The sequence below is a fragment of the Anomaloglossus baeobatrachus genome, chromosome 7, assembly GCF_048569485.1.
Source record: "Anomaloglossus baeobatrachus isolate aAnoBae1 chromosome 7, aAnoBae1.hap1, whole genome shotgun sequence".
NCBI classification, from domain to species: Eukaryota; Metazoa; Chordata; class Amphibia; order Anura; family Aromobatidae; genus Anomaloglossus; species Anomaloglossus baeobatrachus.
The window spans coordinates 61873960-61887071 of NC_134359.1; the positions used below are offsets into that span (position 1 = coordinate 61873960).

A 13112-nucleotide genomic window follows, 5' to 3' on the forward strand; every position below is an offset into this window, starting at 1 on the left:
GGGACGTCCAAAAGCTGTCCCTGGGTGGGTAAATAAATACCTCATGTTAGAGCTGCAAAACAGCCCTCCCCTACGGGGGTGTCACTGCCGCCTGCAGGACTCTTCTACCTAAGCTGGCATCCGCCGAAGCATAGGTATGCACCTGATAATGCTTGGTGAAAGTGTGCAGACTGGACCAGGTAGCTGCCTGGCACACCTGTTGAGCCGAAGCCTGGTGACGTAATGCCCAGGACGCACCCACGGCTCTGGTGGAGTGGGCTTTTAGCCCTGAAGGAACCGGAAGCCCCGCAGAACGGTAGGCCTCTAGAATTGGTTCTTTGATCCATCGAGCCAGGGTGGCTTTAGAAGCCTGCAACCCCTTGCGCGGACCAGCGACAAGGACGAAAAGTGCATCGGCACGGCGTATGGGCGCCGTGCGGGAAATGTAGATTCTGAGTGCTCTCACCAGATCTAGCAAACGTAAGGCCTTTTCATACCGGTGAACCGGATGAGGGCAAAAAGAAGGCAAGGAAATATCCTGATTAAGATGAAAAGAGGATACGACCTTAGGAAGAAACTCCGGAATGGGGCGCAGCACAACCTTGTCCTGGTGGAACACCAGGAAGGGAGCCTTAGATGACAGAGCTGCCAGCTCAGACACTCGCCGAAGCGATGTGATCGCAACAAGAAACGCCACTTTCTGCGACAGCCGAGAAAAGGAAACTTCCTTCAGAGGCTCGAAGGGCGGCTTCTGGAGAGCAACTAGTACCCTGTTCAGATCCCATGGATCTAACGGTCGCTTGTACGGGGGCACAATATGACAGACCCCCTGCAGGAACGTGCGCACCTTAGGAAGACGTGCTAGACGCTTCTGAAAAAACACGGATAGTGCCGAAACTTGCCCTTTAAGGGAGCTGAGCGACAAGCCCTTTTCTAACCCCGATTGCAGGAAGGAAAGAAACTTGGGCAATGCAAATGGCCAGGGAGACACTCCCTGAGCAGAGCACCAGGACAAGAAAATCTTCCACGTTCTGTGGTAGATCTTAGCCGAATTCGACTTTCTAGCTTGTCTCATTGTGGCAACGACTCCCTGAGATAATCCAGCAGATGCTAGGATCCAGGACTCAATGGCCACACAGTCAGGTTCAGGGCCGCAGAATTCTGATGGAAAAACGGCCCTTGGGACAGTAAGTCTGGTCGGTCTGGCAGTGACCACGGTCGACCGATCGTGAGATGCCACAGATCCGGATACCACGACCTCCTCGGCCAGTCTGGAGCGACGAGTATGACGCGGCTGCACTCGGATCTGATCTTGCGTAGCACTCTGGGCAAGAGCGCCAGAGGCGGAAACACGTATGGGAGCTGAAACTGCGACCAATCTTGAACCAAGGCGTCTGCCGCCAGAGCTCTTTGATCGCGCGACCTCGCCATGAATGCCGGGACCTTGTTGTTGTGCCGGGATGCCATTAGGTCGACGTCCGGCACTCCCCAGCGTCGACAGATTTCCTGAAACACGTCCGGGTGAAGGGACCATTCCCCTGCGTCCATGCCCTGGCGACTGAGGAAGTCTGCTTCCCAGTTTTCTACGCCTGGGATGTGAACCGCGGATATGGTGGATGCTCTGACCTCCACCCACATTAGAATGCGCCGGACTTCTTGGAAGGCTTGCCGACTGCGCGTCCCTCCTTGGTGGTTGATGTATGCCACCGCTGTGGAGTTGTCCGATTGGATTCGGATCTGCTTTCCTTCCAGCCACTGTTGGAAGGCCAGTAGAGCAAGATACACTGCTCTGATCTCCAGAACATTGATCTGAAGGGTGGACTCCTGCGGAGTCCACGTCCCCTGAGCCCTGTGGTGGAGAAATACTGCTCCCCACCCTGACAGACTCGCATCTGTCGTGACTACTGCCCAGGATGGGGGCAGGAAGGATCTTCCCTGAGACAATGAGGTGGGAAGGAGCCACCATTGTAGAGAGTCTTTGGCCGTCTGGGAAAGCGAGACTTTCCTGTCCAGGGACGTTGACTTCCCGTCCCATTGGCGGAGAATGTCCCATTGAAGTGGGCGCAGATGAAACTGCGCAAAGGGAACTGCTTCCATGGCTGCCACCATCTTCCCTAGGAAATGCATGAGGCGCCGCAAGGGATGCAACTGGCCCTGCAGAAGAGATTGCACCCCTGTCTGTAGTGACCGCTGCTTGTCCAGCGGAAGCTTCACTATCGCTGCTAGAGTATGAAACTCCATGCCAAGATACGTTAGTGACTGAGTCGGTGATAGGATCGACTTTGGAAAGTTGATGATCCATCCGAAAGACTGTAGAGTCTCCAGCGTAGCATTCAGGCTGTGCTGACATGCCTCCTGAGAGGGAGCTTTGACCAATAAGTCGTCTAGGTAAGGGATCACCGAGTGTCCCTGAGAGTGCAAGACTGCTACCACCGCCGCCATGACCTTGGTGAAGACCCGTGGGGCTGTCGCCAGACCAAATGGAAGAGCTACGAACTGAAAATGGTCGTCTCCTATCACAAAACGTAGAAAACGTTGATGTTCTGTAGCAATTGGCACGTGGAGATAAGCATCTTTGATGTCTATTGAGGCAAGGAAGTCTCCTCTGGACATTGAGGCAATGACAGAGCGGAGGGTTTCCATCCGGAACCTCCTGGCGTGCACATGTTTGTTGAGCCGTTTTAGGTCCAGAACAGGACGGAACGAGCCGTCCTTTTTTGGAACCACAAAGAGATTGGAGTAAAACCCTTGCCCTTGTTCCTGAGAAGGGACTGGGATAACCACTCCTTCCGCTTTTAGGGAATCCACCGCCTGCAGCAGAGCATCTGCTCGGTCTGGACGTGGGGAGGTTCTGAAGAACCGAGCTGGAGGACGAGAATTGAACTCGATTCTGTACCCGCGAGACAAAATGTCCGTCACCCACCGGTCTTTGACCTGTGACATCCAAATGCCGGAAAAGCGGGAGAGCCTGCCCCCGACCGGCGATGCGGAGGGGGGGGGCTGGAAGTCATGAGGTAGCCGCTTTGGAAGCGGTACCTCCATTTGCTTTCTTGGGGCGTGTGTGAGTCCGCCACGAATCTGAGTTTCTTTGCGTCCTCTGAGTCCCTTTGGACGAGGTAAATGGTGTCTTGCCCGAACCTCGAAAGGACTGAAACCTCTGCTGCCACTTTTTCTGCTGAGGTTTGGATGTTCTGGGTTGTGGTAAAGAGGAGTCTTTACCCTTGGACTGCTTAATGATGTCAGCCAATGGCTCGCCAAACAGTCTATCTCTAGACAAAGGCAAACTGGTTAAACATTTTTTGGAACCAGCATCTGCTTTCCAGTCCTTTAACCACAAGGCTCTGCGCAAAACTACCGAATTGGCGGACGCCATTGAGGTGCGACTGGTAGATTCTAGGACCGCATTGATAGCGTAAGACGCAATCGCCGACATCTGCGTGGTAAGGTGCGCCACTTGCGGCACTGCTGGATGCATGATAGCATCCACTTTTGCTAAGCCAGCTGAAATAGCCTGGAGTGCCCATACGGCTGCGAATGCCGGAGCAAACGACGCGCCGATAGCTTCATAGACAGATTTTAACCAAAGGTCCATCTGTCTGTCATTGGCATCTTTAAGTGAAGCGCCATCCTCCACTGCAACTATGGATCTAGCTGCAAGTTTGGAAATCGGGGGGTCTACCTTTGGACACTGTGTCCAGCGCTTGACCACCTCAGGGGGGAAAGGGAAACGCGTATCTTTAGATCGTTTAGAGAAACGCCTTTCTGGGTGAGCGTCGTGCTTCTGGATTGATTCTCTGAAGTCAGAGTGATCTAACAAAGCACTCAATTTACGCTTGGGATAAAGGAAACGAAACTTTTCCTGCTCCGCAGCCGCCTCTTCTGCTGAAGGGGCTGGGGGAGAAATATCCAACAGCCTATTGATGGCTGAGATAAGGTCGTTTACCATGGCATCCCCATCCGGGGTATCCAGGTTGAGAGGGGTTCCAGGAGTGGATTCCTGATCACTCTCATCAGACACATCACAGGGAGACTGATTGCGCTGAGACCCTGAGCAGTGTGAAGACGTCGAGGGTCTTTCCCAGCGAGCTCGCTTAGGGTGGCTGGGGCCATCATCTGAGTCATAATCCTCGGCCTGTGAAGCCGGGGACCCCCCTGTGGGCTGGATACATTCCAAGTAAGGGGGACCTGAGGACAGAGGCCTCGCCGTGCCCAGAGACTGAGCCCCATGCATAGATTGCAAGGTTTCAAGGATTTTTGCCATAGACACAGACATATTATCTGCAAAAACTGCAAAGTCCGTCCCTGTCACCGGGGCAGAACTTACAAGCGTCTCAGCCTGGGTCGCTACCTCTCCTGACTCCGGCTGGCGAAGCAGCACCGGGTCGGAGCATTGCACACAATGGGGGTCATCGGAGCCTGCTGGTAGATTAGCCCCACATGCAGCACACGCAGTATACACAGCCCTTTTTGCCTTGGCCGCCTTGCGTTTTGAGGATGACATGTTGCTGCTTCCACAGAGCGATCTGGGATATGCAGCCAGAAGCGCACCTCACAGTGCAAGAAATACAATATCTATATATCTGTACCCAGTACACTGATACACAGTGAGGCACTAGAGGGACCAGCACAGAAAAATCGCTTACCGCCCGCTTAAAAAGCGGGTGTGTGGTCGCCAGATAGCCCCTAGTCCAGGTCTCCCAGAGCCTTGCGTCCTTCCTCCAGCCAGGCATGCATGTAATGGCTGCCGGCGTCTCGAGAGAGGAAGGGGAGCGGGCCCTGGGCGTTCCTGGCCAAGAGCGGGAAGCCTGCTTCCCTCTGTGCCAAGTGAGAGGGCTGGAGCATGTAAATCAGGCTCCAGCCCTCGTCGCTGCTAGCGAACAGCGTCTCTCCCCTACCCTGAATGACAGGGTGGGGGCGGGAACGAAACGGAGCTGCCGGCGTCCTAGGCCCAAAAAGCCGGGGACTAAATTTATAACCGCCGCCGCCGTAAAAGCGCGGACGGCGGATCCCCGGCGCACCACAAGTCACAGCAGCGCCGCCCGGTCCAGAGGGGGTCGGCGCTGCGTTCCCATACACAAAAAAGTCCCCCAGTAATCTGTAGGGACACCAACTCCACGTTGCGGTCCCCGGCGCACTACAACACCCAGCCAGCCCGGAGTGTGTCTGTGCCTGCCGGGGACACAGAGTACCTGTATGATGCAGGGCCTGTCCCTGATCGTACTCCTGCTCCGTCTCCATCAGGTTCTAATGGGTCTGTGGATGGAGCCCGGCATCAGAGCTGAGAGGCCGGCAGGATCCCACTTCCACAGAGCCCTACAAGGGGATGTGGAAGGAAAACAGCATGTCAGGCTCCAGCCCTGTACCAGCAATAGGTACCTCAACCTTACAACACCATCCAGGGGTGAGAAGGGAGCATGCTGGGGACACTATATGTGTCCTCTTTTCTTCCATCCGAAACAGTCAGCAGCTACTGCTGACTAAAATCTGTGGAGCTATGCATGGAATGTCTGACCTCCTTCGCACACAAAGCTAAAACTGGAGAACCCGTGATACCACGGGGGGGGGTATAGCCAGAGGGGGAGGGGCCTTGCACTTTTAATGTAGTGCTTTGTGTGGCCTCCAGAGGGCAGTAGCTATACCCCAATCGTCTGGGTCTCCCAATAGAGCGCTGAAGAAAAAGCTTTGCGTCGTTTTCGAGTCTTTGGGGGGTTTGAGAGAAAGAACAGACTTGGGGGTCGGGTCCTGGTAACCGGAAGACACAAGGTCTCGCACCCATTTTTCGTCTGAGGTGGCAGCCCAGATGTGTTGAAAGAGCCGCAGTCGATCTCCTACAATGAGTGTGTCTTCCGGGGCGCCGAAGGAGTCATGCGGCGGGAAAACGTCGTGGACGAGTCTCCCTAGTCCTGGACTGTTTCGGTCTAGGCTGCCATGACGAAGTGGGTTTCGGGGAGAGCTGAGGTCGGTCCCTGCGTAGTCCGCGGCTGGTGGCGGGGACAGCACGGGATGTCGACCAACCAATGAGTTCCGAAGGAGCGGAACGAGGACTGGACGTCTGGTGAAGGTCGTCCTGGACTTCAGCTGGGGGAGGGAGGTACTCTTTCCTCCCGTGGCATCAGAAATGAGCTTGTCCAGACGTTCGCCAAACAATCGGTCTGGAAAAAAGGGAAGGCCTGTGAGAGACTTCTTGGAGGCAGAGTCCGTTCGCCGTTGTCGGAGCGAGAGAGCTCTACGGATGGGTATGGTATTTGAGGCGGCAAACGCTGCGCAGGTAGCAGCGTCCATGGAGGCCTGCATGAGGTACTCCGCCGCAGCGGCAATTTGAGCTGTTACCTCTGACGGTATGAGTGAACTGGGATTCCTCAAGCGAAGTGTTAAGGGATTCTAACCAGACAAAGATCTCCTTTGCGACCCACACAGAGGCAAAGGAGGGCGAGAGGGAGGAACCCGCAGCCTCCAAAGCAGAGCGGGCGAGGTGCTCCCCTGTCTGTCTGTCGGGTCCTTGATGGAGGAACCATCAGATAAAGACAGGAGCGTCTTTGTAGCAAGGTGGGAGACCGGGGGGGTCGACTGAGGGCGGATCGGCCCAGCCCTTAGGGGCAGGTGAGGAAAAAGGGTACCGGGACTCCATGAGTTTTCGGTTACCGAAGTGCCTGTCAGGCTTCTCCCTTTGCTTTGTGAGGATATCCTGAAACTCTGGGTTATCAGTGAAAACCTTTTGGGGTTTCCTTGCCCTCTTAAAGGAGACCGCATGGTCAGTGGTAGTGGATGGGGGATCCCTCCACATGCAGAGTTTGGTTGACTGCTGCTATAAGGGGGTCTATTGCAGTTTGATCATCTGGGGAGGATGAAACCAAGGAATCCTCCTGGTACAAACAGCATTCTCCCTCCTCCAGCTCTTCAGAAGCCGTGGAGCGTGTGGGAGAGCCTGCCCTGTGTGCTCCCGAGGGAGAGCCATGGGAGTCATGAGAGAGTGCTGGAGACACCCGGCCGTGTGCTCTTTTTCTGATCCCTGCAACCGGTGAAGCATGTGCCCGGACTACCTCAGAAGGATCCTCCATAGGGGAATCCTCAGGCTGCGTTCCGTCCAGGGGCCCAGAAGGGTGTGGAGGACGACATTGTATAGCCAGAACCAGGTTCTGTGACAGTTTTTCCATGGATTGGGACAGAACTGTGCCCATTCCGGTGGGTTGGGAGCCCTAGGCTCTGGGCTGACTGTTGCGACTGTGGTGGAGAGTGGGGTCTTGGGGGGGCTATAGGAGCACAGGACTCACAGAGAGAAGGTGTGTTTACGTGGTAGCTCAGCGTGGCAGGCAGTGCAGGCTGAATAATCTCTTGGTACCCTTAGAATTCTGCATGTTCCTAATAGGAGTATGCCAGGAGGGGGAGCAATGCTCAGCACTACAAGTGAAGCAAGTACCTCACCAGAATCAGCCGATGGCCCTGCGTCCTCAGGAAGGAGCAAGCTCTGTGGAGAACTTTGCACGCTTTCCTGAGGGGGATGGGGGGGGGGGCTTATCATGGCCCGTGGGGGGCGGGGCTTAGCGCTAAAAGAGCGCCAAGAAGAAGTCAGTGTGCCCCCTGCTGTTGGTAGCAAAAAACGGCGGGAAAGGAGCTTCTGTGATAGTTTTTCTCCCCCTCCCTCCAGTCAGCACACAGCTTGTCACCGGAGGATTATCTCTGCCGGCTTTCCTGCAATCAGAGCACGCAGCTAGAGAAAATAAGCAGAGCAAATAAACAGTGCGAGTTCCTGAGCTCTGGGCCCTCCCCCCGCCACCGGTAAATTATCTGTGCAGGATTTTCTGCAAACAGCGAGGGATTTCCCACCCTCCTCCAGCCAGCACGCAGCTACAGAAAAATTAACACTGTGTTCAGGATCCCTGGGGCTCTCCTCCTTGCAATCAGCAAGGGACTTTCTCATAATACTGTAAATTCAGTAGTCCTGGGAGCCTTCCCTGCACCGTCTTTTCTCCCTTTGTCTGGGAAACCAGTAAAGGGGGAAATCTCAGCCTAACACTGCCTCAGTCCAGGCAGTGGAAATAGAGTCAGCTTGCTGTGTCCGGCCACACAGGTGCCATGCTCAACTCAGAGCCTGCAAAGAGGGGATGAGGAATTGTGCCTCTGCCCTGTGCTCTGGAAAAATCGGTGTCTGTGGGACCCGTCGTCCAGTAAAAGGCAGCCCAGGATCCAGCGTCGCAGGAGGGGGTACGTGGAGGCAACACTCCGCGTTCCCGCCCGTTGATGGTATTGGGAGATCGGTCCCAAAAGGAAACAGTCGCCCTCAAAAAATAACAAAACCTTGAAAGATGTGCCTCCTACAGACACTAAGCTAAAACTTATTTTGCCTGGCCCGGCCAGGGGGTGTATACTGCAGAGGAGGAGCTATGCTTTTGCATCTACTTAGTGTCCTCCTATGGATAGGCAGCATAACACCCATGGTCCTGTGTCCCCCAATGAGGCGTGAGAAAAAGAGAGAGAGTGTGGAGAAAAGAAAGAAAAAGAGTGTGGAGAAAAGAAAGAAAAAGAGTGTGGAGAAAAGAAAGAAAAAGAGTGTGGAGAAAAGAAAGAAAAAGAGTGTGGAGAAAAGAAAGAAAGAGTGTGGAGAAAAAAAAAAGAGCGTGGAGAAAAAAAAGAGCGTGGAGAAAAAAAATCATTGTGACCAAAATGCTTCATTTTTTATATTAAGCTATTCATAGAAACACTTATTTTTTGTCAAAATACTTTGATTCTGTGTCGTCATATCTTGAGCGCCATATGTAGGTTAAATATTGTTACATTATTTATAGCCCGGGTCCCTAAATACGTCGACACCAAACTAGGTACACTGGCACTATCCACTTAACCAAACAAGACAAATATCCATGTCGGAGTGATCATGTATCTACTATCATGATGGATATTTACTTTTTGGAACATTTAGGAGGTTAAAGTTTACCTTTTCTTTTACTCTTGAAGTTTGAGGTTGGAAATGCAATTTCAAACTTTCATATTGAGAAAATACCAAAGACATTAATTTTGGACATATATTTGCAAATCAGGAGGGGAACAAATTAAAAAAAAACAAAAAACGAGAAGTGACACAAACCTGAATACCAAAAGGCTGATCTCTGATATTCATGTCATCTTTGGCATACCTGCAAATAAAGGTCAATGTTTTGTAAACATCAAACTTTTAAGATTAAAATTAAACAAAAGAAATCTGCTGGAGGCTGAACTATTGGTGTTTTGTAGGCCGTGTGTAGACGCTTTGTGCCTTAGCGCCCTGTGATGTGCGATATTTCATCTCCTTTATCATTATTCCTGCCGTTTGATGTAACAGGGTCATCACAATATATACGGCTTGTATTACGAGCTGGAGAAGCTCACGGATACAATAACATGACGTACTTTTCTCGAGGAGCCATCTTCTGCCACTCGAATTTGTAATCTGTTTCCCCTTCATTCTAAAAGGGATAGAGAAAAAAAAACATTTTAGGCGAATGCATATTTTTCTGGCCTCAAAGTTGTGCGAGGAAAGAATATTTGCTGATACAGTCACTAAAGAAAAACAATTTAACAATCATCACCTTAAAAAAAAAAAAAAAAAAGTAAAGGAGGAAAGTGGAAAAAAAAAAAGTAAATTCTCAGTGGTTTGTATGACTGCAGCTCATACTGTACATACATGACTATATGGGGGCTCAAATGTATATACGAGGCTGTGTAATGGATCAGAGATTTATACAGGGGCTATGTGGGGTTCGTAATGTGTATTGGAGGCTATGTGGGGGCCTATACCTTATATATAGGGCTATATGGGGGGCTCGATGTATATAGGAGACTATATGTGGCTCATACTGTATGTAGGGGATTATGCGAGGGCACATGCTGTATTTAGGAGGCAGTGTGGGAGCTTATACCGTAAAGAGAGACTACGAAGGATCTCCAACTGTATATAAAGTGTTGTGTGGAGGCTCATACTGTATAGGAGGCTATGCAGGGGCTCACTGTATATATGAGGCTATGGGGGCTCATACTGTATAGGGACTATGTGGTGTCTGACACTGTATACAGAGGGGCAATGTGGGGGCTCACACCGTACATAGAGGGGCTCATACTGTCTACATGGGGGCTCATACTGTCTATAGGGACTATGTGGGGGCTCACACCGTATATAGAGGGGCTATGTGGAGGCTCATACCGTCTATAGGGACCTGTGTGATAGTTTCCTATAAACAGGATGAGCCATGTGAGGGCTCACCCTTTATGTAGGGAGCTATGCAGGGGCTCATGCTGTATATATGGGGGCTCATCTTGTATATAGGGGCTATGTGCTGCTCATATAGAACATGGGGGGGGGCTGTGTGATGATTCATACTGCATATTGGAAATGATATGAGTGCTCACCCTATATGTAGGGAGTTATGTGGAGGCTCACGCTGTATCGAGGCTGTGTGTGGGCTCATAGTGTATATAGGGGGGTGTCAGAATGCTGAATTCTGCTTAATTTTAAGTTTTGCAATTAAAGGGAATCTGTCACCAGGTTTTTGCTCCCCCCATCTGAGAGCAGCATAATGTAGAGACTGAGACCCTCACTCCAGTGATGTGTCACTTACTGAGCTGTTTTTTTTTTTTTATAAAATCAATGATTTCTCTGCTTCAGATGTAGCAGTTATACAGAGCTCATGAATATGCTGGACTACCTGCAGCACGCCAAGTAGTCCTGTAATGATAATCTACTGCTGATTAATCAGTGATTTTATAAAAGCTACACTAAGCAGCCCAGTAAGTGACATATCGCTGGAATCAGAATCCCTTTTCCTTCGTCATACTGCTCTGATTAATTAGGGAAAAACCTGGAGACAGATTCCCTTTAATATTAATAACATTGAACAAAATTAAATTACAACCTATTGGTTTTTCGGTCCACACCAGTTACGGTCTCATGTGCGGCCCTAAGGAAAATTATTGCCCATCTCTGCTTTGACCAAAAATCCCTTATACTAAGATTAATGGAAAGTACTAAAAGGGAACCCATTGTGTCAAACGCTATTTACCTGCAGGTGTAGTGGAAAGGCCACGTCTCACTAAGCGACACCGCTAGCGACATCGCTGCTGAGGCACGTTTTTTGTGACGCAACAGCGATCTTGCTAGCGATGTCGCTGTGTGTGACATCCAGCAACGACCTGGCCCCTGCTGTGAGGTCGCCGGTCATTGCTGAATGTCCTGGACCATTTTTTGGTCGTTGCTCTCCCGCTGTGAAGCACACATCGCTGTGTTTGATAGCGAGAGAGCAACGATCTGAATGTGCAGGGAGCAGGCTTCTGCGGACGCTGGTAACCAAGGTACACATCGGGTAACCAAGCAAAGGCTTTGCTTGGTTACCTGATATTTACCTTGGTTACCAGCGTCCGCAGCTTCTAGAAGCCGGCTCCCTGCACATGTACCCAAGGTACACATCGGGTTACTAAGCAAAGTGCTTTGCTTAGTATCCCAGTGTGTACTATGGTTACCAAGCACAGCGTCGTTACACAGGTCACTGGTGGCTGGAGGCTGATCTCTGATCGCTGTGGAGATCTGCCTGTTTGACAGCTCACCAGCGACCATGTAGCGACGCTCCAGCGATCCCTGCCAGGTCAAATCGCTGGTTTGATCGCTGGAGTGTCGCTAAGCGTGACGGTACCTTTAATCTGCAGGTTAATATCATTAGTAAGGTTGCTCGTATTAGTCACCAACTTTCAGTCATAGGGGGGTGCCAGAGAGTAAACAGTCACTGCTCACTGTACTGTGGGTACCTTGGCACTATGCTTGTTCTGCACAGATACACTGCAGAGCGAGCTATCAAAGTGCCGGGCGTGCATACAGCTGGCGCTCATTGTGCACAGAGTGGTGATTGTAGCCTTTATGAATGAAAACCGGCAGGATACGTTTATTTTCTCCCAGTAGCTGGGCTTTCAGTGCAGCGGCACAAATTGTACAGAGATGGCATCCTGATTGGCTTGTGTGGGCAATTTTGATCCATGACAGAGGTAAAAAAAAATAAAAATAAAAATAAAAAAAAAAAAAAAATTTAAAAAATGGGACGTGAATCCTTGATTTTATGTGGACACAGAGCAAAAAAAAAAAAAAAAAAAAAAAAAGACTGTGATGGTAATAGGTCTTATTTGTGGAAAACACGTATGTGAAGGATTCTCGTCTAAAGAGGCCATATCTACAGAACCCAGCAAAGGAGATCCCAGGTTCTTGTAATACAGGTATATGAGGGATTCATATATGTTTCGCTCCCTAACACACAGGCACAAGTAGGGAACCACAGAAAGTAGGACACATACAAAAAATGTAATCAACCAAGTGCAATTACTATACAAGCCGCGAGATCCTTCCCATGAACGCTACAACCGTGCGCAGGATCCCGCTGCATGTATTGGAACGTATGAATTAAACTGGATTTATGGCTGGAACAATGCAGATTTTTCATGTTTCTTCGCCTTGCAAATTCATACTCAAAAGAGAACGTTACATCGACAGTAATACAACAGTGACATCAAGAGGTAACGGGTGGTACAAAATCTAAGATGTAGATACAAAGATACAGCAATCAGAATATACAGTGGCACAGCTCACAAGCCCGTAATGTGCAACTTAGAGGGGCTGTCCAGAACTAGTTTAGCTTTTGATCACAGTTATTAATGGGGGTTGAGCTGCAGTACCCCAGAACGGCCACTACACGGTGCGGTTTCAGAACCATATGGTCCCAGGCGTCAGCCCCTGTGAATCTAATAGTTATATCCTATCCTAGGGATAAGCCATCTCTATCAATGTGCTGATTAACCCATGATTACCTGCAGCACAAATGTTTACAGCAGTACAGGGAATGAATGCTATGGTGAATGGAAATAAACACAGGTCTTCGGTTTTATAGTAGTGTAGGATGATAAGTCCTAGGCCGCAAGCCCGCTGTCTGGGTGTTATAATTGACACTAATCTCTCCTTCACCTCCCACATACAATCTCTTGCCCGCTCCTGTCGCTTGCACCTCAAGAACATCTCTAGAATCCGCCCCTTTCTCACAATGGAAACGACAAAAACCCTCACCGTGGCCCTGATCCACTCCCGCCTCGACTACTGTAACTCTCTATTAATTGGTCTCCCCCTAACT

At 50.6% G+C, this 13112-nt stretch overlaps 1 protein-coding gene across 1 annotated transcript in view; it reads right to left on the reverse strand.

Moving 5' to 3' along the window:
- CIRSR (corepressor of RBPJ and splicing regulator) overlaps positions 1-13112 on the reverse strand; it is a 62289-nt gene that overhangs the window by 39660 nt on the left and 9517 nt on the right. Inside the window, exons 5-6 of the mRNA XM_075317354.1 lie at positions 9364-9419; positions 9062-9110 (exon numbers count right to left, since the gene is read on the reverse strand). Of these exons, the coding sequence (XP_075173469.1) occupies positions 9062-9110; positions 9364-9419 (105 nt within the window). The remainder of the gene's footprint in view (positions 1-9061; positions 9111-9363; positions 9420-13112) is intronic.